General features: G+C 41.2%; 1 protein-coding gene across 31 annotated transcripts in view; it reads right to left on the bottom strand.

Moving 5' to 3' along the window:
* ptprsa (protein tyrosine phosphatase receptor type Sa) overlaps nucleotides 1-24,005 on the bottom strand; it is a 166,258-nt gene that overhangs the window by 38,985 nt on the left and 103,268 nt on the right. For 19 of the 31 annotated variants that reach the window (XM_056239060.1, XM_056239059.1, XM_056239063.1 and 16 more), the window contains 8 exons: nucleotides 20,596-20,865; nucleotides 17,539-18,120; nucleotides 16,436-16,572; nucleotides 16,196-16,340; nucleotides 10,096-10,410; nucleotides 7,169-7,362; nucleotides 5,037-5,063; nucleotides 3,260-3,377 (listed from right to left, as the gene is read on the bottom strand). In XM_056239060.1, coding sequence (XP_056095035.1) covers nucleotides 3,260-3,377; nucleotides 5,037-5,063; nucleotides 7,169-7,362; nucleotides 10,096-10,410; nucleotides 16,196-16,340; nucleotides 16,436-16,572; nucleotides 17,539-18,120; nucleotides 20,596-20,865 — 1,788 coding nt within the window. The remainder of the gene's footprint in view (nucleotides 1-3,259; nucleotides 3,378-5,036; nucleotides 5,064-7,168; nucleotides 7,363-10,095; nucleotides 10,411-16,195; nucleotides 16,341-16,435; nucleotides 16,573-17,538; nucleotides 18,121-20,595; nucleotides 20,866-24,005) is intronic. The other 12 variants (XM_056239079.1, XM_056239080.1, XM_056239091.1 and 9 more) reach the window with 2 other exon arrangements.

Genomic DNA, 24,005 nt, shown 5'->3' with positions numbered 1-24,005 from the left:
CAGAGGGCATGAGAACAGATAGGAGGACAAATGACTCCAGAAAAAAAAGGAGAGCTGATGAAGGTGACGGGGAATCATCGCAATCTGCCGCAGCGAGAGGACAACGAGGGTCAGAGACGGCGTGATTGTAGCGCGCTTCCCCTCACCAACAGCACTCCAGTCCACTCCACTGGACGACACACAATCCTCTCCACAGGACCACAGGCACGTTTCCCATTAGGCCTTGCATTAACGGCCACTGTTGACCCACAGCCACTGATTAAGATAGGATTGCGTTTCAAACTCACGCCCTCCCCTTCCCTACTTCCCTCTCGCTCTCTGTCCTTCTCATCTCCAGTAGAGGAGAAGCGTCAGAGCGGCTGCGGAAAAGAACAAAATAAAATAACCTTCAGCTAACATGCAATTAACCTGCCGACAGGACTTACAGTGAGTTATATTAGGCGTATAAAGCACGACTGCCAGCTGACATGACTTAGCCCTGAAAAAACTGCAGCGTTGCATTCTGGGCCGAACTGATATCAAATATACAAAAGACAAGGGCAATATGTCTGAATATAACCGTCCGACTTAATGTCCTCAGCACAGGATGACAAAAGGGCGACATAATTAAAAGTCTTTGATTAATTATTTGGTAACGCTTCCTTTTACAGTACAGTACTTACGTGTACTTACCTAGAAAGTACTGGCTAATATAAGGTAAGTACATGGGTTAGGGGTAGGTTCAGGGTTAGTACCTAGTTATTACCCAGTAATTATAATTACTATAATAAGTACATAGTAAGTACATGGGTAACAGGACTGTAAAAGGAAGCGTCACCAATTATTTCTTGTGTACTGTAGAAAATATGGCAAGATACCTTATTTTACAGTGATTTTACCAAGGTGAAGGCATTTGGCTAGCTGTTTACAATCGCAAGGCAATGCAGCAACTAATAAAGATTTCAAACACAGCTGATCCAATCTAATTTTGGATCTATCTAACAGCAATTTATGAACACCATAATGCCTGTTTGGAATGCCATAATCCAAAAAATTCAATTTGCAGAAAGGTCAACTCCATGCCACAGTATCCTGGCTTCAGACGCGATTAGACAAGAAGCTCCAGAGACCAACAAGGAGCTTCACTCTCCACAATCAGGACCGGAGCAAGTGGCCCTAAGTGGACCAATTAATTGAAGAGAATAACCACAGTGCCGGGAGGATTGCGAGACATCCAGACTCTCTGGTCCCGGAGCCGTGGCGGGCGTCCAAGCGGGCAGTCGTGAAGAACACCTCCAGCCTCTGCATTAGCATGCAATCTGCTCATCTCCCACAAGGATGAAGGGAGACAGGAGGAAATTAAAACAAGGAAGGCACGTCCTCGATCGGAATCTGGCTAAACTTAAAGGCGTTGCAGTTTGCGTTTAATGCACATGGAATCGCGAATGATAAGGCGTATTAGCAGCGAAGGGGTTTGACGGAGCACACATCAATCAGCCTGTCGGCTCTGAAGCGAGAACAGAATCAATCATTTCCGCGTCGTTCCTCGCGGACAACAGGCAGCGTCAATTAGATCGATACAAGGACATCTGCTTTGAGATTAAGGCGCGGTTAACCGATAACGCAGCTCTTTGAATGCAACATTAATAATGGCTGACGCATGACACAAAAATAACCCAAAATGACAAATTAGATTTTTTGCATTTTGCATTTCATTCAAATGTATATCATCATTGTGATTTTTTTTGTTGTTGACCCACTAAAATACTAATGCGCACATTATTCCGCCGCTCGCAGCTTGAATGATGGCTCGGCGTGACCGTAGAGCCTGACTGACTGAGTCGCTGTCCTGAAGTGTATCTCCGACATGCAGAATGGCAGCTCGGGGACGGACGGCGCTCTCGGATGACAGGCCGACTTAAGGAAGGTTCCGGGTTTGAAAGGGGCGGGTCGGCCCTTATCAATACAATAAGGCAGGGGCTTAAATTGTCTGACAGCATTATGTAGCAGAAATGAGGCATGAAAGTGCCCCGGAGTGGCTCCTCTGAGCCCCATTGGTCAAGCTTCCCTTCTGTTCTGCCACTTGAAAGAGCGTAATGCCGCTTCTTTAAGTAGGGCTGAGTCTGCCCTTGTTTATTTATTTATTTCTTTTGTCTGCTGTAAGCGTTTCGCCACACTTTCGGAGGCGGGAAGCACAGGGACATCCTTCCTTTGAGCGCCACATCACAGCGTGAGGGAGAGGGAGAGAGACAGGCGTTGAGAATGACATGCATATGTGGCGGGACTGTCACACTTGACACCTGGGATCGGCACACCTGTCTCGTCAGCGCTAACTGCAGCGGAAAAAAATGAGCTAGGCTACGACACCATACATACCTGCAGCGGTACGGTTTCATAACCATTATTCATATAATATACTGCTTAAAAGGTACTTTAAAGAATATCATGGGATTAGCATGATGGCAGTGTCCAAAATTCACTAGCATGGTATTCACTTTTCTATAGTTACAGTGCATTTAAGAAAGGAAAACCCCCACAATTCAACTATTTTTAAACTCGACTAGTTAGTGGGTTGTCAGCTGGAAGCCCTGGATAATCAGGCAGGATTACAGCAAACTCTTTACAGCGCTATTTAACACGACATCTTAAAACAAAACGCTCATGACGTAAGACGCAAAAAAAATGATAATAAAATGGTATTAGCATAATAGTAGTCTCCAAAATGCACTAGGGTAATACCATGGTGTGTTTAAGTAAGGCAAATCCCCTCAATTCTTACACTTGGGATGTACAAAACAAAATATTTTCAAAATGTACTTGGAATTAGTTAGCTTGTAGAAGCCTTGAATAATCAGGCAACATTACAGCTAACTATGCGTAGCGCTTAAACAATTTTTAACTTCGAAACAAAATGCTCATTATGACAGGTCTGCATGTGTACAGAAATAGAGTACTTATACGAATATCATGGTACTAAAAACTCCATCTGCATGTGTATATAAACCAACAATTAGATTTAATGATGCTACGTTAGCATGCTGTTTAGCACACTAAATCACTGTTAGCAGACTAATGACTCATCATTATCTCATTAGTTCAGGTTTTCTAAAAACTAAACTTTCTCTTGCAGTACCATGCACTCCAGACACACTATATAGGCCATGTTTGTTTTTTCCTCACTCGATTGAAGTCCCTTAAGGTTCATTTTGCTCCTGTAGCCAATAACACCTGGCCCGCGGTGCAGTGGAGCTCGGCTAATGATAACGTCATTATGACTGACCTGCTCCCTTCGTCACCACCAGCTTGGGTTTGCTGCGGGCACCGTCTCCTTTGGTGGTGTAGGCGGCCACGGTGATGGAGTACGTGGTGTCAGGTTGCAGGCCCCCGATGACCATCTCCTGTGTTTAATGGACACGAAGAGGAAGTTAGCACTATGTTAGGAACTGACTTTTTTTTAAAGACTTTTGCAACACGTCACTTGCACAGGCACGGCGTCAGTTTCCCCTCTTTTCAATGTCACAACCTGCAATCTGTACTCTTTTTTTATCTTTAAAAGAATATTAACCTAGAAACTTGTCACATTAAAGGGTTAATTCACCCAAAAATGAAAATTATGTCATTAATACATTGACAACAGAACCGGAAGACAATACAATGCTGAATAAAGTCGTAGTTTTTGTTATTTTTGGACCAAAATGTATTTTCGATGCTTCAAAACATTCTAACTAACCCACTGATGTCACATGGACTACTTTGATGATGTCTTTATTTCCTTTCTGGACAAGGACAGTATACCGTACACACATTTTCAATGGAGGGACAGAAAGCTCTCAGACTAAATCTAAAATATCTTAAACTGTGTCCCGAAGATGAACGGAGGTCTGACGGGCTTGGGACGACATGAGGGAGAGTCATTAATGACATCATTTTCATTTTTGGGTGAACTAACCGTTTAATACAGAACGTGCAATCACACCATTTGGGGAACTTTTGATATATATATGTACACACACACATCATATGTATAGTATATATATATATAAACTTATATTTTATATATTATTGATGTTAAATGTAATAATCTTATATATATATTTAATTTATTTACAGATATAAATAACATATAATAACAATTGTAACAAATAATTTATTTATATAATTCAAGCATGCACACACACACAATATATCATTATATTATAAATATTTCAATAAATGATACATAAATACATACTATATAGATATATACTGCAGTGTGGTGTGGCTCATTATTATTGGCATTTAGCGTTATTATTGGATTACGATTCCTGCTCATCTATAACACATGTCTGTGAATTAATTCAACAGAGCCTGAGCAAACAGACCGTCAGAATAATGAATTTCTTGGGGTCGGCTGGTAAGCTGTGCACACACACACACACACACACACACACACACACACACACACCCTTCTGACGAGCCCCTATTTTCCAATATTTCAGGTGAAAGCGAGTGAGCTTTGATCAGCGCGCATGACGGAGAGGAAATTAATGGCAAGCGCTCGCGGAGAAAAAAAAGCACCTGCGGGTCCTGAGCTCCACATCAAACCTGTTCATGCAATCTAAGGGTTACACAAATGATCCATTTATAAAAATAAATAAAACTCCATTTCTTTAAAAGGTAGCTTGAATTTGCCACAAAATAAGCTTCATCTTTGATACACAACATCACAGCACAAAACACACTCGTCCATGCCAGGCATAAAAGAACCCTGATGTTACATCATTTCCCCAGTGCACCATTCATATTTTTCTATAGTCGTCAGTCACACACACACAATGGACATGAGGTTGCATTAGTTGTTGTGGCTCTGGCTCATTATAAAAAATCTGGCAATGCAAGAAAAACTCTTTAAATGAGAGACAAAACTGTACGTGTCAATCCATTTTCTTATGGTTTGTGTTCCCATGATTAGTTGTGGGTTTAGGCCTACTGCTACACACACACATTCATCGTCCGGGTCTGATGTAACATCACAGGTTCTCTGATCACAGCGGACTCTCGCCGACAGCCATACTCACGTATTCAGCTGTGTCGTCCATTTCCCACTAACATCCCCCACCCGGGAGGAGAAAGAGGGAGCGCGGTGGTTTAAAAGAGAGGGAAAGACAGACAGAAAGAAAGAGAGGAAAGCGTAAGACGAAACAAGGTAAAAGTGCCAAGGAAATGGAAGAACGGCAGAGTGTTTTAAAGTAGGTCAGTGTGGATTAGGGTGAAAAAAACGGTGAAGATTGAAGACGAGGCAGGAAATTGAGTGGCCGCCGCCGCTATCTGAGCGTGTCATTCCTGCAGCTTTTATTCCACATTTCATTTGGTAAGTAAGAGTTTAAAAAAACGGCTGTTTTCCAGTTTGATATCAGATCAGAACTTCTAAAGAAATATGCAAAGCAAAATTAATTGGATGAATAAAAGTATTGGTAAAAATCACCTCAAGAAACTGTACTGATGTTTTTACACCCCTATTAAATGTGATTTTATGAATAATGTAAATATTTTCCACATGAATATTTAAAACGAATGAATAAGACGACTATTTGTGGACTTGATTTCACTGAAAAAGAAAGCTTGAGAAGAACTGAACAAAAATGCAATGTTTTACCTCACGACACTAATATTTTTAACACTGAGAATGATTTAAAAAAGTTATTTGAAAAGATACTTCAATCATTATAATTTATTTAAAAAAAATATTTTATATTTATTAAATATTTGACAATTATTCAATATGAGATGACAATATATTTACTAAATTATTTATATTTACTAATATATACTAAAATGACACTTTCTATTCATAACATTCAATTCAGTAACATTAAAGGGATAGTTCACTTTGAAATTCATTTTTGGTATGTTTTAGCTTACCTCAAGGGCATCCAAGATGTACGTGTCTTTGTTTCCGCAGTAGTTTCAATTTTGATATTTTTAGGCCAAACCGTTCTTGTCTGTCAGTCATATAATGCAGGTCTATGGTCACCACCTCAAAGAGCATGCACAGAGAAGTCCAAATTAAACATGATTTAATGACTCGTAAATGTAAGTACACACTGATGGCCTAAGACACGAAACGAGCGGTTTGTGTGAGAAAACGAACAGTATTTATATCGTTTTTACCTCTTGTAAACACAGCCACGTCCAAGTGATCTGAGGGCGCCGGCGCTTCGGCCTGTGCGTTACAAGAGGTAAAAACGATATAAATACTGTTCGTTTTCTCACACAAACTGCTCGTTTCGTGTCTTAGGCCATCAGTGTGTACTTACATTTACGAGTCATTAAATCATGTTTAATTTGGACTTCTCTGTGCATGCTCTTTGAGGAAGTTACCATAGACCTGCATTATATGACTGACAGACAAGAACGGTTTGGCCTAAAAATATCAAAATTGAAACTACTGCGGAAACAAAGACACCTACATCTTGGATGCCCTTGAGGTAAGCTAAAACATACCAAAAATGAATTCCAAAGTGAACTATCCCTTTAAGTCCACTGCAGATAATGAGAAACACACAAGTAAAAGATCGCAATATGTCACAATCATCATTGCATCGCGACCCAGATATCAACGGATTCCCACTTAACTGACGACTGTAAACAATTCCATCGTAAACACAAGAGGCATACATTCAAAAGCTTTAGTCATGGTAAGATTTGCAGCTGTGAGGAGAATAAGGTGCCTCGTATCTGCTGTTTTCGTGACAGAAGCTTGTATTATAATTTTAGGTTGCAGCCAGAGGCGCTCGGTTGCTTTTTCTTCCTTCTTTTTGCCGCTTGTGCTTTTAAATCAAGTCTGAATTGTGACCGCAATGCTCAAGTGCCTCGTGTTTTAGTGGAGCTCTCGGGGCACTTAATACGGCAGACATAATCAGCTTTTGTTGACTTTATCTATGACACTAGAGCCTTAGAGGTTAAACTTATTAGAGGTTTGACTAAACCGTGCAATTCTAATGGCTGATAAGATGTTTTGGACCGCTCGTGGAAAGCATTCTAGAGGCTATGAAAGAACTTCACAGATTCAATTATTTATAAAAGGATTTTCATACGTTTGTTGCAGTGCATGTGAAGATTTTAAACCACTTTTGCATTAAAATAACTAATTGGCTACAAGTTAACTAGCCATTTGTTTGACGAAACATTAATAATCGCGCTGACATACCTGTGCGTCGGCTAGCATGACGTCCTTGATGAGGGGCAGGCCGCGGGATTCGCCGTTCTCCACGCGGACGTAGTGCACCTGGTACCCGCGGATCTGCCCGTGCTGTTTCCCTGGCAACAGGGAGCGCCACATCACCTTGATGGCGGTGGAGTTGAGCACCTCGACCTCCACACGGCGAGGGGGGGCCCCAGGGACTGCGGTGGGACAAGAGGACGTGCCATGAGGGATTGAATTGATCATGTTTGTGATAATTAAAACTAGATTTGAGAAAAATTTTACATACAGTATTGCCTGTGCAAAACTCACTGATATGAAGCTATACCCGGTTTTTGCTCATATTACTAACTCTTAGTTAGAGTGTAGTAGTATTAGCCTTAGCATTTATCATCATAATAGGGCCATAAAGTCAATTAAAACATGTGTACACAATTAAAGCTCAATTACCACTCACTTTTTCATTTTTTACATGTTCAGTTACGGAAATATTTCTTCCCTGATGAGACTCTGAACCACTAGGATTTGAAGGGCACACTTTTTTCTACCAATCCACCAATTTTCATCATGATAGGGAAACAAAAAGTCAATCAAAATTTGTTTTACAATCAAAACACATTTAGTCTTTAAAGTCCCACTCCGATCATATTTTGAGCTATTTTTAAACATTCCCAGTGGTCTTTAAATAATGATTATGCCATTTTTAGCCAAAATCACAAAACCTGTGCCGTTTTCTGGGACTTCGCTTCAGCAGAGCGGCAGTTGCTCATTAGCAATTCGCCTCTGCGTTGTGGGCGGAGCCGTTGGCACGGAGACGCCCCTCCCCCTGCCCGTTGCTGAGAGCTCTGTCTCTCCCGCTAGCTTACACCCCCAATACCGGTGGGGCAACAGTATTATATACACGTTAATTATTATTATCCGAAGTTAATCAAAGTTATCATTGATCATTATTTCACTCCAAGACGTCGCGTGTGGAGACGCCCAGTGGAGTTACTACGTCACAACTCCAGTCTATTTTAGCCGGCATTTTAGCGTCTGCTACTGATTCACAGCCATTTGAATGTAGAAATACTCAGAAATACAACTTTGAGCTTATTTTTCTCAAGATATGTCCTCTAACATCAGAAAAATGCCACAAGAACATGTTAACACCTAGAAAAACATTATTTTCATCGGAGTGGGTCTTTAATGAACACAATTAAGACACTATTATCGCTCATTCATCTACATATTTTTCACTTTCTACCAACTTTAGAGGCCAATTTCGAAAATATTTCTCCCTTGATGAGACTCTGAACCACTTGGCCTTTTAGGGAACACGTTTTTCTAGCAATCTACCAATTTGAACAAAGCTAGTCCCAAATTACACAAATATGAGAAAAGGCAAATAACATACATCTTTAATTATGTCTGAGTCTGATTTTTTGAAAATAGTACCAATCCTAATTGAGCACCTCAGACTACACAAAGCGCCCACCTCAAAACGGCTGAAAAGAAACTAAGCCCTAGCGTCTCAGCTAGTATGTACATTCAATTATGTGAAACCAGGTTACTGATTAAGAGCCCATCTTCAGGGATATTTAATCAAATGTAATATCACACCCCCATATACCCGAGCAACCATTTCATCCCCTTCCATTTCACTATCATTCTTATCTGAGCTCTGATCAATTTGCTGTCTGCAGACCTGCGAGCTAATGAAAATCCTTTTATACGAGGCCTTGATGTTTAATACCTCCGGTCATTCAGAACTGCTGTAAGGAGGAGACCGATTTCCTGTATGTTCAATAAAAGACGCCATAAGGGGATGTACTGTATTTTGGGGGCCGGCTGGCTCTACCATATAAGACGCTTTAACGGTACAAGTCTCCAAGGATGTGACTGTCGTAACATATCTCTACTCAAATAACTCCATGTTGTGCGGTTGGTCAAATAAGATTTCCCATCGGAGGTCTTGGGGAAGCGTTCCCTCCCTCTCGAGCCGCCTACAGCGGTTGACCAGCCCGTTAAAACCATCCATCGTAGGGCGGCCCACAGCGCCAGTGAAAGGCTGTGCTCCGTATTGATTACTAGCTTGTATCCTGAACTAGCGCTGTCAGTCACAGAGAAAGACTGCTGTCACCAGGGAACGTCCGACACAATTTCTTACTCCGGCTAGATTTATTTCAGTGCTCATAAGCTGTCCGAGTGCTTTTACAAAGAGGTGTGACAGATGAAAATGATGCTAAGTCAATGTTTCCTCCATCACATAATGCAAGTCAATAGATCTGCCCCCAAAAAGAGTGAGCTGTCCACACAGACGTATAATCAACATTTCTCTCACCTCTTCCACCATCTTAGATTTATTTTATCACTAAGCTTGGCTAGAGACTATATAAGGTCACTGGAAAAAGAATGGGGGAAATAAAACCAAATACAGAGGCTTTAGAAAAGTAAGTGTTACAGTAAAGTCCAGATTTGTTTTAAGCATGAAATGGTTCAAATTTTTCATGTTGTAAGATTGTATTGTTTTGCGTTGAAGCATAATCTTAAAACGCTATCTAGGTTGGACATTTAAATAGAGGCCATTTTACATTTTTAATTTTGCTGAGCCTGAACCATCTAAAAACGGCAAAAACTTGTATATTTTCCATTTAAAATATCTAAAAATAACTCAAACAAGATAAACATACTCGAGAAGCAACATTGCATAAGATATTAATACTTGTTTTCAGAGAATGTGCCATTGATACAAGTGTATTTTTGTCTTCACTGGCAGATTTTCTCACTCATTTTAAGTATAAACGAAATATGCGAGAGCTGTAAGACAAAATACAATTCTATTCAAGACACTATCAATGAAAACAAGTCTTAGTATCTAACAGTGTTGCTTCACAAGTAAATTAAAACTCAATTAAATTTGTAATTATTCAATTGTTTCAAGGCTTCAGTACCATCCTCGTCCGTGCGGCAGAGCAGCGGCTCGCTCTCGGGGCCCGGACCCACGCTGGTGGAGGCCGCCACGGTGACTCTGTACATGGTCCATTTCTCCAGCCGCTGGAGCACGATCTGGTCGTAGCTGGACGGCACCGCCGGCTCCTCCACGGGCTCCGTGCTGACCTCGGCCCCGGCGCCCACCACCGCGTAGCGCACTATGTACCCGGCCAGCGCCCCGTTCTGGCTCTCGGCCGGCGGAGGGCGCCAACTTACCAGCAGGGTGGTGGAGCTGGAGCTGGAGCACTTAATGTCTTGAGGGGGGGCGGAGGGCTCTGCTCAGGTTTGGGAAGGGGGAGAGGAGGGGTGGAAAACAAAAAACGAAAAGATGGGAAAGAGAAAAAGAAAATGATAAAAGGGAAAACCCAACTGAAAAAATAAAACAAGCAGAGACATACTGAAACGCAAGAAAAAACGAGGAAAACAAAGGGCAAATGCAAACAGAAGAGCTTGGTTTTGAAGGGGTCGGGGTGTTTCGCATGCATGCATAAATATGAAGCATGAAGGTTTAACTTTGGCTTGATTTTCATGTCAAAGATCTAGAAGTAAGACCACAGATGTTGGGCGTAAGATACAGATACAAAAAGATTTTTCTTCTTTTGTATTTTTGGGGTCATTTCAATGGGGTCAGAAAAATAATCTTGTTTTCCCTTTGAATTTTTTTTTTTTTTCTGACCTCCTTGATATATTAACTCATTAAATGTCTTTTTGTTTCTCAAGTTAATGTATCTTTATTTAAGGAAGTGTCGATTCTGTACTGGAAAACAAGACAAAAATACTATGAAAAGTGTATCCAACTACGACCGCCAGTATGCGAGCCAAAGATTTAGCCCATCTTTCACAGTAAATACCCTGGGGTCTCAGGATATATTTCCACCATGAGAGGAAAATAGATCACATTATTTGCATTTGAATGAAGGCCATTCATTGCGGTATTTCGAGGCGTTTTTGTCGAGCACTTTCCCTGCACATATCAAAGATTACAACGTCTGTGCAGTTCTAAATCAATATAAAAGTCTCGTTTGAAATGCACAGAGTCCATGCCTACTAAATGCTTGCGCACATGGATGTATTACAGCGTTTAAAGGCCTGTAACATTTATCTCCATTGTAAATTAAACATTAAAAGTTACTCTGTCACACTGATCCCTGAAGCTATAAGTAACACAAATGAATGAGGGGGAAACGGACAGATGGGGATAAAACATATTTGTGACTGAAATTCAAATGGATGAGCACCATCGTTGGAAAGCAAAACAAAATCATTCAAAACATTACAGGAAAATGAGCAAAACTCTCTGCGATTAATGGCTGGAAAAGAAAATGTTAGGACCCGAAATGTCAACTCAGAAGAATCATGGAAAGCCACCAAGCTTCAAACAGAAAGGAAAACCATTAAAAACAGCAAAAACCAAACCAAAACAAAAACACAAAAGCATTTTCCTGTACATTATACGTACCTGACATCTTCAAACACTAATTTTTAAAGACTTTCTTACCACGAGCACCCGATTCGAGGGAGACTATATTTCCCTAGATTCGGTTGGGTTCGGCCCTCTCCCTCTACTGCTGAGCTAGCCGAATACAGCTCAATTCAAACTATTTACATTCATTTAGTTTAGTCAATTTGTTGAGTCATTTGGCCTATAATGTGGATGTTTTTGGGGCTGGAGGGAGAGAGCGTTCTCTGTGCTTTCATCAGGCTGCACTATTCACTGTTTACACTAGCCTGAGGGTCCACAAGATGGAGATCAGGGTGCTAGCACCTCGCTAACATCCAACCACCATACCCATGTAATATAATCCCCCCTTAACCGAACTCTTACTTTACTTTTTAACACATCTATTTTCTGAGTAAAAACGTTCCCTGTTGTGCTTTTGTTTGCCAAATAGTTAACCGTCACCAGGCAGCTTTTATCATAGGTGTCACCCGTCCCAGAGTTCAGCGAGCAACATTATTCAGAGCCCTGTTTATTCACCAAATGGGCTTATTGGATTAAAGTTTTACAGGATTTTCATCTTCCGTTTGAAGATATATTTTGAAGATGTACTTCCTCTCTTGAAGAGTATTTGCATTCAGTTCTTGTAAATTCGACCTGGTTTGAGTGCGAAATGAAAGTTTGATATCTGAGAGTCGCAGAACTACCTGAAGGTTTAGATTCATGATTCTGGGACTGTATTATACATCAAACACAAAAAGAGTCTTGGATTTCAGTGTTCGAAATGAAATCACTCTTCGAAACCAAAGGGTTGTGCCTTAAAACCAAAATCAAAAGTGTTAACAGTCATAATCAATGAAGATCCGGGCCAAATGGTGGCGCTGCTACAAAAAAGCCAACTGAGAGATGAAAACTACTGCAATTACAGATTTGTTTGGATAAAAAGGTTGGAATTCCATTATGAGCCAGATGCTGTCAACTTCTTTGAGTGCAACAACTGATTGAAGCCATTGGACTTGGCTGGAATAGGACCTCCAAGATGTTCTTGCACCAAACCCAAGATTGGTGCGGAAACCCTTGCCCCCAGTTTGTGGACCCTCTAAGACCATGTTTGAAACCTGAGCATCACTCAATAGCCATTGACTCTTAAGCACACTTCCCAGAATGCCACTGCCACCCACTTGGTCAAGGCAGGAGTGTCTATCTCCACTTACCCTCAAGAGTTTGGACACATCCCCCAATATTTAACATCCTCCAGGGTATGCAAACAAGTGTTGGGGGATATGGAGGGTGAGGTGAGTACTCTCTGCCGGACCATCGAAGGGGCTTTGGTTCGTAACTGTGGGCTGACCCACGAACAGTGAGCTGACTGAGCGTCAACTCAACAGCACTGTACCAAAAAAGAAACAAACACAATACACTTTCCTTTCACGCCTTTATGAGGAAGACCAGTATGCCAATTGGTGTAGTGCAAAATAGACCTACGAAGAGGAAATTCTGGTGAAAATCTGGAAGAAATTAGTCTATAAACGTCTTGGGAACTCTCTGTGAAGATGATGGCCCTCTTTCTAGCTTGTGTAAGGGATTTGAACCAATTCCGCTGGTGTATATGACAGTTTTGCACCTCAAGGTCACTTATACGCTTACTTATACGGACTGTCAAGTTGGTTAAGTGGCCGACTTCTGAAAGATGGGATGGCAGACTGGGCTTCCTCTGAACGGCGGTCACTTACCTCACGGGAATCCACACTGTAATGTTTATGTGTTAAGTTGGGGGGCAGTTGTGCTAAATTCCTTCTAACTGTCCGAGCTTGTCACCTCCCTGACCTTGTCATGGGTAAATCTACACTACTTTAGTTTCTGCTCAAGGGAAGACGTCGGCAGATGTAGTGAACCACGTCTCCCATCTGTGCGAGACCCTGCGGGACAAAGTCCCATAACTCAAGCAAGAAGCCTACGGTCATCCCACCGGGATACTTACTCTCACCTTTAGTTTAATGGATTTGCTTTGGCAATGCTAAGTGCTGTTGTTGTATGTCGAGCTTGTCAAGGAAAATGAAACCCCGACAGGAAGAGCAAAAAAAAAAAAGGCTTAGAGCTGTTTCCTCAAGTGTGTTAGAGTAAACCAAACCGAAATGAAATCAAATGAACTTAAACCTGTGTACTGAACAGAAATGAATTAAAACCAGGTGACGTCAAGCTGGAGCAGGTGAGCTTTAGTTTCATTTCTGGAGTGAAACACAGAAGAGCTAGAAAACAAAAGGGAGGTAAAAAAGTGCACTGCATTGTTCCAGAATACAATATATGAAGACACAAACAGCGGGACGGACATATAGAGATGGAACAGAAGAGGACACACACAGCGTACGACGTGCATTAACAGAGCGCCCCCCAGGGGTAGGAGGAGGTAATACATGCATTCAGTGCTTGCTCTCTCAGGCTCTGGTGTTACGTTGTGTGTCAATGCAGCAGGTTCATTGCATCCCAGCACCCACTCAACCAACCCCATCCCACCCATTCTGCACCAACAAGCTGCACAGGTAGAAACAGAAGATGAGTTAAAACGGGCCACGACTGCCATGGCTTTCTGGCATCTTCCGCCCACTGTAAGTTTATCCGAGTCGGGAGGAATAAACCTGCAACAGGAACCATTAAACAAAAGGAGGATTTAAAGTCAGCATGAAAACAAAATGCATTCACAATTCTAGAAAAAAAATTCAATGTTTAATTCAATTGAAATCCAATTCCTTCCAATTGTCCAATCAAGTCCTGATTGAACATTGCACTCATAAATGCATCAGATTACAGTTAAGCAAAAGGAGTTCTGAATGCCATTTCATGTTGACTTTAAACAATTAGTTAAAAGTTAGTTTTTTTTTACATTTACACTAAAACATAAGCGTGAAAAAAGGCCTAGTTAGCTAACATGAAAAAAAGCTAGCTAACATGAAACAAAAACAAAAGCTTTTGTAGAAATGCCATATTCACAAATGTACCTGTCAACCTTTATTAATTTATTCAACAATTGAAAGCATCCGATAATTGATTACAGTAGTATAATAATTCTCGTCTAATCCTTTATGTGGACACAAATGACTGCAGCTTCCGTCCCACATTAAAACAGTTTTTTTTCTGTGCTCGATGAAACTGAAGTTAACTAAATATAAAATACAAGTGATCTTAGTATAAAAGTTTGAGACCACAATGAAACTCAAGGATTTTTGGGGTTTAACTTCTCACTCAAACTGTTATGCTTAGAAACCAAAACCTCTGTATTAAATAAGAAAAGACTGCGAAATAGATGGATTTTCACTAGACTTTTGGACCCCTCGGTTTGTACCGTAATACAAGCTGTACGCAAGTAACTGCAATATTTTAGCACAGGGCGCATGCCAGCTGCAAGGTTCCCCACAAGCATTGAGGATTTCATGCACCGAATCATGATGCGACTCAGCGAGGGTGTATTTTTAGGCCGGAGGCTTGAATAATTCAGACGGTCTCCCAGTGTAAATGCTGACTACCTGCAGGCGCCAGCGGCCACAGCCTGTGCTGCTTTCAGTAATACACAGTGAGGGACTAGATGTGGTGGAAAGCCATGGCAGACCCCAGAGTCAATAATATTTTGTGCGCTTCAGTCGCATGGGAGGAAAAAAGTGCATTTGCTGTTGACACATGAAAAAGAAATACGAACACAGAAGAAAGAAGGGAGCACGCAGGGGAGCTAAACGGCACGCTTGCCGCAGATCAATCAGCCCACATTGATTTGTTTGTTTCACATGTAGGAAATCTCTGAAGTACATAACTGTGACATAGAGAGACCCAGATGAAAGAATCACCAAACAAAGAAGAAAAAGAAGTGTGCGACACCATCCTGCCAAGGGTCGAGGAATCCATTAAACTAAACAACATGGGTCATTTAAAAGTTTAGGTTTAACCTTTACACGCTTTACACAAAATAAATGATGGTTAAAACATCAAAGTCAGAGGGTCTCACTCATGCAATGCAAGCTGAACAAATTCTTCCGTAAACTGGCGCATTGAACTGAATGCAACAATTTACATAAGAATGTTTTTATGAACAATTTACACAAATTTGTTCATCTCGTACTTATCTCCTCTTAAAAAACAATTCGTCAACATGCACAGAAAGAAATATTCTAAAATCATCAAGTTTTGGCAAGTCATTTGGAAATATTCTCAACAAAACAACATCACCTTTGCCGCCTTCATGTAGCAAGACTCTCTTTTGGCTCAAAGGTGATGCTGTTTTGCTCAATTCAGATGCATAATCAAACAAAACGAAGAGTTAATGCCAGAAACCCAGAACCTGTCAAAAATCAGGGACCAGACTAACATCCAGTCTTTAACACTTATCTGCTGCAGACACAAGCACACCATTATCATTTACTCTTGACATTTCTAGAGTCGATAGACAACATCCCAGGATTGGTAAACGGGGTGAAGGTTATAGTGGCCCTTTCAAACAGTGCGTTGTTGTTGTATCCCGACCCCATCGAAAGCTCAAAATAGCCATTATGTCTTGGCATTTCTCAAACAAAATACAATATTAGACCCCCCCAACCCTTCATTCGCATCCTTAGGAAAGGAAATGGACTACATACTGGCTTGGGATGTCCTTTGGGATATTTCATTGGTGAAGGCTCCAATGCCCTTGTTGGAGACGGCAGCCAGAGAGAAGTAGTACTCTGTATTAGCGCGTAGGCCCTCCACCACATAGGAAGAGGTTGGACCGAATGCTTTCTTTACCTGTTTGGTGGGAAATTATAACAGTTACTTCAAAATCGGATGTGCGACAGCAGTCCTGACACTATATTTGAGAAGGTTTGTTGTTGAGAAGGCACCTGAGGTCCTTGACTGCCCTCTTTGTAATGCAGTTCGTAACTGATGATTCCCTCTTTCTCGAAGGCTGGTTCCCATGTAAGCTCAACACCTGTGTCGGACACCTCACCGACCTGGAAGTTTGTCGGCTGTCCAGGGACTACAAATGGAGCCAGTGTTGACAGTTTAATAGATGAAATTAAACAAACTGATTTTTACAACTGCATATTTAGTGAAAGTGTTAGAGAAAACATTTACCCCCGTGGAAACAGGGTTAGAACAATTACCAGGTGAAAATATACTTACATTTTTGTCTCACCCAATAGAAACATACCCAATTACTAAACTCATCTTGCTACTGTACATTTTTGACTCCCCAACAGTAAAATTTCCAAATGCTAAACTCAAGACTAGAGCTGCACGATTATGGACAAAATGAGAATCACGATTTTTTGTTTTAAACAGAGATCACGATTCTGAACCGACAACTAGAGGTTCTGACAAAATATTAATTGCTGCAATCTATTAAAAAAAATATTAGAATGATTATTTTAATAACATTGGTTTGAATAAATGATTCAATGACTCACTCATAAATACTTCACTTGTCTCATTACTGAATGAATCAGCATTTTTGAACAAATCTCTTGAATGAATGATTCAATGACAAATACATTTTTTAACAGTCACTCGTCGCCACCTACTGGTGAAATGATCTAGGGTAATCGATACAATAGTTATTTGAAGCACCATGTTACTTTCAAAAGGGGATTTGCTCTATTTTATTCAATGCAGCTCTACTTTAATCATGCAGCTCAACTGACAAAAGAGTGTTAAACTCACTTTGCTATATTGTTAGCTCGCTGAACACTGACAGTTCTCAACAGCTAAACTGACTATGCTACACCTTTAGCTCACCCAATACTAACAGACATTTCTAATCGCTAAACTCACCTTGCTACATTGTTAGCCAACCAAGCGCTAACAACAGACATTTTTCAATCGTTAAACTTACTTTGCTACACCCTTAGCTCACCCGATACAAACAATGGACATTTCCGATAGCAAAACTCACCTTGCTACATCTTTTGCTGAGCCAATACTGAAAAAAAGAAGAGAAACAAACCTCCTTGAAGCACTTTGACATGAATGGGATCTGAGAAGGGTCCATCTCCTACAGACGTGAAGGCCAGCACTCTGATGGTGTAGGTCTCGGAAGGCACCAGACTCTGAATGGTGGTGAGCACGCTGTCCTGTACGTTGTGGATTTGCCACATGCTCATGAGCTGAGATGGGTCCATGGTGAAGTACACCCGATAACCCTTGATTTGTCCATTGGGCTCCTCGGGTTCATCCCAGCGTACCATCATGGTGTTCTGGGAAATGATACGGGCTTGGATATTTCGCGGTGGGCTGGCGGGAGCTTGCTCCCCAGTCCTAGCCTCGACTGGTTCACTGGGTGGGCCCTGGCCAATGGTGTTAAAGGCGGACACACGGATCTCATAATCGGTGTTGGGAGAAAGTCCTCCAATACTGTAGCGAGTGGTGGTGATGGAGTCCACGGTCTCGAACTTGCTCTCGGGAGACTTGGCACGATACTGGATGATGTAATGGGAGACGGGTTCAGGGTTGCCACTGTCCCAGGTGATGGTTATGCTGGTGGCGGTAGTTTCGGTCACGACAGGAGTACCTGGAGGTTTTGGCAAAGCTGCAGTGGGGGATGATAAAACACTGTAGTCAATACTGGAACTAGAATGTATGGAAGCTTGTTTCCGCCACAGAATAAAACATTTTAAAAGATAATTGCAACATTTTCTCTCACAATTACGATTTATAAAGTCAGAATTGCGTGATATAAAACTCGCAATTGCGTTATAAAGTCAGAATTGTGAGAAATAAAAGTACAATTCTGACTTTATAACACGCAAATGCAATTCTGACATCTTTTCTGAAGTTTATATCTTGCAATTCTGACTTTATAACTCGCAATTGCGACTTAATATCACGCAACTCTGACTTTATAGATCACAATTGCGACTTTATATCACGCAATTCTGACTTTATAACTCGCAATTGCGACTTAATATCACACAACTCTGACTTTATAGATCACATTTGCGACTTTATCATGCAGTTCTGACTTTATAACTCACAATTGCGACTTTATATCACGCAATTCTGACTTTATAACTCGCAATTGCGACTTTATATCACGCAATTCTGACTTTATAACTCGTAATTGCGACTTTATATCACACAATTCTGACTTTATAACTCGCAATTGCGACTTTATATCACGCAATTCTGACTTTACACTCACCGGCCACTTTATTAGGTACACCTGTCCAACTGCTCGTTAACACTTAATTTCTAAGCAGCCAATCACATGGCGGCAACTCAGTGCATTTAGGCATGTAGACATGGTCAAGACAATCTCCTGCAGTTCAAACCGAGCATCAGTATGGGGAAGAAAGTTGATTTGAGTGACTTTGAACGTGGCATGATTGTTGGTGCCAGAAGGGCTGGTCTGAGTATTTCAGAAACTGCTAATCTACTGGGATTTTCACGCACAACCATCTCTAGGGTTTACAGAGAATGGTCCGAAAAAGAAAAAACATCCAGTGAGCGGCAGTTCTGTGGGCGGAAATGCCTTGTTGATGCCAGAGGTCAGAGGAGAATGGCCAGACTGGTTCGAGCTGATAGAAGGGCAACAGTGACTGAAATAACCACTCGTTACAACCGAGGTATGCAGCAAAGCATTTGTGAAGCCACAACACGCAAAACCTTGAGGCGGATGGGCTACAACAGCAGAAGACTCCACCGGGTACCACTCATCTCCACTACAAATAGGAAAAAGAGGCTACAATTTGCAAGAGCTCACCAAAATTGAACAGTTGAAGACTGGAAAAATGTTGCCTGGTCTGATGAGTCTCGATTTCTGTTGAGACATTCAGATGTTAGAGTCAGAATTTGGCGTAAACAGAATGAGAACATGGAACCATCATGCCTTGTTACCACTGTGCAGGCTGGTGGTGGTGGTGTAATGGTGTGGGGGATGTTTTCCTGGCACACTTTAGGCCCCTTAGTGCCAATTGGGCATCGTTTAAATGCCACGGCCTACCTGAGCATTGTTTCTGACCATGTCCATCCCTTTATGGCCACCATGTACCCATCCTCTGATGGCTACTTCCACCATGTCACAAAGCTCTAATCATTTCAAATTGGTTTCTTGAACATGACAATGAGTTCACTGTACTAAAATGGCCTCCACAGTCACCAGATCTCAACCCAATAGAGCATCTTTGGGATGTGGTGGAACGGGAGATTCGCATCATGGATGTGCAGCCGACAAATCTGCGGCAACTGTGTGATGCCATCATGTCAATATGGACCAAACTCCCTGAGGAATGCTTCCAGCACCTTGTTGAATCTATGCCACGAAGAATTGAGGCAGTTCTGAAGGCAAAAGGGGGTCCAACCCGTTACTAGCATGGGGTACCTAATAAAGTGGCCGGTGAGTGTATAACTCGCAATTGTGACTTAATATCACGCAACTCTGACTTTATAACTCGCAATTGCAACTTAATATCACACAACTCTGACTTTATAGATCACATTTGCGACTTTATATCACACAATTCTGACTTTATAACTCGCAATTGTGACTTAATATCACACAACTCTGACTTTATAACTCGCAATTGCAACTTTATATCACGCAATTCTGACTTTATAACTCGCAATTGTGACTTAATATCACGCAACTCTGACTTTATAACTCGCAATTGCGACTTTATATCACGCAATTCTGACTTTATAACTCGAAATTGCGACTTAATATCACGCAACTCTGACTTTATAGATCACAATTGCGACTTTATATCACGCAATTCTGACTTTATAACTCGCAATTGCGACTTTATATCACGCAATTCTGACTTTATAACTCGCAATTGCGACTTTATATCACGCAATTCTGACTTTATAACTCGCAATTGCGTGTTATAAAGTCAGAATTGCGAGATATAAACATGCAATTCTGATATGAAATGTCAGAATTGTGAGATAAAAAGTCACAATTACCTTTTTTATTTTTTATTCTGTGGCAGAAGCAAGCACTTGAAATATGGCTTAGTTTGAGTTTCTTTAGACCAGAGTAACCCTCGATTCAATTGATTCTTACACTTGACAATGATCTGGGACACAGCCTCAATGATGCCCAGGCTGCTCATGGCCACGCAGGTGTAGTTGGCCGACTCGCGGACGCCATTTAACTCCAGAACGTTCCTGCCCACTGGCATCTCGTCCTCAGGCGTCAAGTCCTCAGAGTTGAGCATCCACTTGACGTAGGGCATGGGCGAGCCCACGGCGACGCAAGTGATGTTGACGCTACCACCCGGCATGATCTCGTGGCTGGTGGGCAGGATGGAGAAACGTGGAGGCACGCGACGAACTGCAAAGGGCGGAGGAATAGCGACAAGAAAAAGAGAAAGAGAAAGGTAACAAGACACGTCGATGAAAACAAGCCTTTCTTTAGAATGTACATGTTGTCTAAAGAGAGGACAAAAAATGATAAAAATGAGACTAAACAACTTCACTTGGGTTTATACAAATTAAAATAACGATAAAGTAACTAAATTAACAGAACTGCTTCACCAACAATATAGATTGACATTAAAGCAACAAATTCATAGCAACAAGGTTCCATTGACCAATATTTGACCCATCACAGCACGATTAATTGCACAAAAATCTATTACGAGTTTCTCATCTTTGAAATTAGATCTCTATGTGAACTGTAACTACAGTAAACGAAATGAAAATCATGCATTACTGTTAAAAGAGTGGAAAAGCTCTACAGTGTGAACAGAAAATGCTATTTGTTGTAGTTGTATAGAACGTGTGACGTACGAAACTTAATTTTTCAAATCTACCTGTGCCAAAGAAACCCTACATATGTACATACACGTTGGTACGTACATACACTGGTAATGGTAAGGCCCTCCAAGAGGGACTAAAGATGAGAAACCTTAATCAGATTTTTGTGGTTGAGAGTAGATCAACTGGACAAAGCCTTTTAAAGATCTGACACGCTTCCATTGATAGATGCAGCTGTCATTTTCACAGACATCATGCAGAAATAGGTAGAGGTCAACCAAAGAGTAAATGGGAACATTAAACCAGAGAGAAGTATTTGAGATAAAATGCATAGAGGAATATAACTGAAGGGTCGCTAGCATGCCCAGACAAAAGACAACTGGAGAGAAAAAAAAAGAAATATAAGAGAATAGAACGCGCAAAAGAGCGAGAAAGAGGAAGAAAGGGAAGGGTTGGGAAAAGGAACGAGGGGGGAAACCCACTTCAATGCAGAGAAAGGCTTTTTATCGTCTCCAGCCAATATGACGTAATGTGACAGGGTTGTATTGTCACATTGCAGTCCTGGCTAGACATTACACAAAGTTTTATGGCGGAAACTCTGGATTCAGTCAATAAGTAGCTGTCAGTTCCACTCAACTAACTATCACACACATCAATAAAACAAAGAAAATGAAAGAAAATGAATAAAAATTGACCAAATAAGTGCACATGACTGGTACAGACGCTAGTCTACAGTGATGACAGCGATGCAACTCAACTACTGAGATGCCAAACCTACACACGAGAGAAAAGATGAAGGATCTGTAGGGGGAAAGGTTTGGATGTGAGATATGGCGTAGATGAAGTTGGCCAGGTTGTGGAACAGGCTTTTGTTTTCATAGCCTGTCTGGCATGTTCATTCTTGGTAACCTTGCTTTTTTGATTTGACTCATTGAAAGTCAAGGTCTGATGGAAACTTAAATTACTCTAAAATACACAGACTCTGTTCCAATACCAAGTCAGCTGCCCAGGCAGTTCCCTTCTGAGGCAACTTTCTAAACAACAGCAAATACTGCAGAAAGACCCAACTGTCGCCAAATGAGTTTGACGTTAGCATGTTGCTAAGCTAATTACGAGACATTCTAACAAGCGTTTAAATACGGCACCTGCAAGTGTTGCATTAGCTTTCTGCAATTGATTCTGGGGTTGACCTCTTACCAGAAGGATACATGCAATGCTATCGTAGAACTTAGCCAAAACTAGATAAAGTTGCTGATGAAACGTTGGATGTGTTTTTGATGTCTAAGTATCTTGCAAGGTTTTGGAACAGAGCAATAGACTCAGAGTGAGAGTACAGATATGTTTAGCAATAAAGTTAAAAAACACGTAGAACTTCAGAGTTTGGTTCCCCCAAGAATCGTCAAGGCATCTGCCTTATTGATGTTGGTGGACGCGAATGAGCAATGAAACAGGGAGTAGGATGTGCTAGGTGTGTCCTAAGATGGCGGGTGGTGAGGGGGTCATGCCTCATTTACATTTGGCAAGAGGAGAAAGAAAAGACAGAGGGACAGCAATGTGTGCTGGGGCTAGCTCAGAAAAATAAACAACCAAACCAAATGAAAATTAACAACCCCACACAACGAGGACAGAAACAACAGGTAGAGACAGGGCACAAAGCAGAACAAGACCTAGGCTGCAAGACAGCAGGGGGGGAGGGGGGGCGGGGCAGACTGGAAGGACAAAATGGTGGACGCACATGTGGGACTAGAGACAGAAGGGAAATAACACAGGGAGTGAGAGGTGGGGATTGGGGCAAAGAGGAGACTGTAACCCTGGGCCAACTGGAGCAAAAGTCTGTGGGTTTGACTTCTCACACAATGGGGCTTGAAATACACGATTAAACGTTCACCATCGCCTTGGAAACCAGCAGTCAAAGAGCATAAAGTGTTGAATTTGTAATAAAACACCATCGAAAGCACAGTTCAAAAGTTTTAAATCTAGTTTAAAATGTTGGCGCCAAAATATTTTAATTAAATTTTTTTTACTTTTAGATAATAAGAGTCAAGGTAACAGGCTCAACTATTACAATCTAAATTCCGCGATAATTAAAGATGAATATGTTCACAGTTTCAGAGAGCCAGTGTGACGGATGACCTCAGTCGGTGTCCGGTTCATGATCACTGTATAAAGCCAGTTCAAGTTAACTTTATGTCAATAGTTTATAATATATCGATTTAACATTGTATATTAATGCATTTTGATATTAATTTGTTTTTATACAAATTTTGTTTAAATAAAAATAAAGTTCAGCTCTATGCACGGCATGTGGAGGCATGAAGATGAATACAATTTTACACTTTTAATTGCAATTTTAGCTTTTTCCCTAAATTATTTTTCCGTAATCAACATTACGCCACAACTGCAACCGGCGAGCATAATTTGTATTGAACCCGGAAAAATACTTTTTGATTTGTTGAGAAAACAAAAACAACAACAGCAAATTAAACATTGACATACTAAAATGACCCCTCCCCCCATATAAATGCATATTGAACAAATGTTCAACAAAGGTGAAAGAGCAGCCCACGTATCACAAGGTGCATGCATGACCGAACAGAACGGCACCAAACTATCCTACTGCTACAGTCAACACATATCTGTGGCATGCAACCCTCCCCAAGTGCAGCATTTTTAGGGAATCCACACAATTGAAATGTCAAAATTGGTGAATTCGTC

Source organism: Rhinichthys klamathensis, unplaced genomic scaffold, assembly GCF_029890125.1.
Source record: "Rhinichthys klamathensis goyatoka isolate OS25496 unplaced genomic scaffold, OSU_Roscu_1.1 h1tg000552l_1, whole genome shotgun sequence".
Lineage (NCBI taxonomy): Eukaryota > Metazoa > Chordata > Actinopteri > Cypriniformes > Leuciscidae > Rhinichthys > Rhinichthys klamathensis.
Note: the sequence above shows the minus strand (reverse complement) of the source record. Positions and strands in the feature narration are given on the sequence as shown.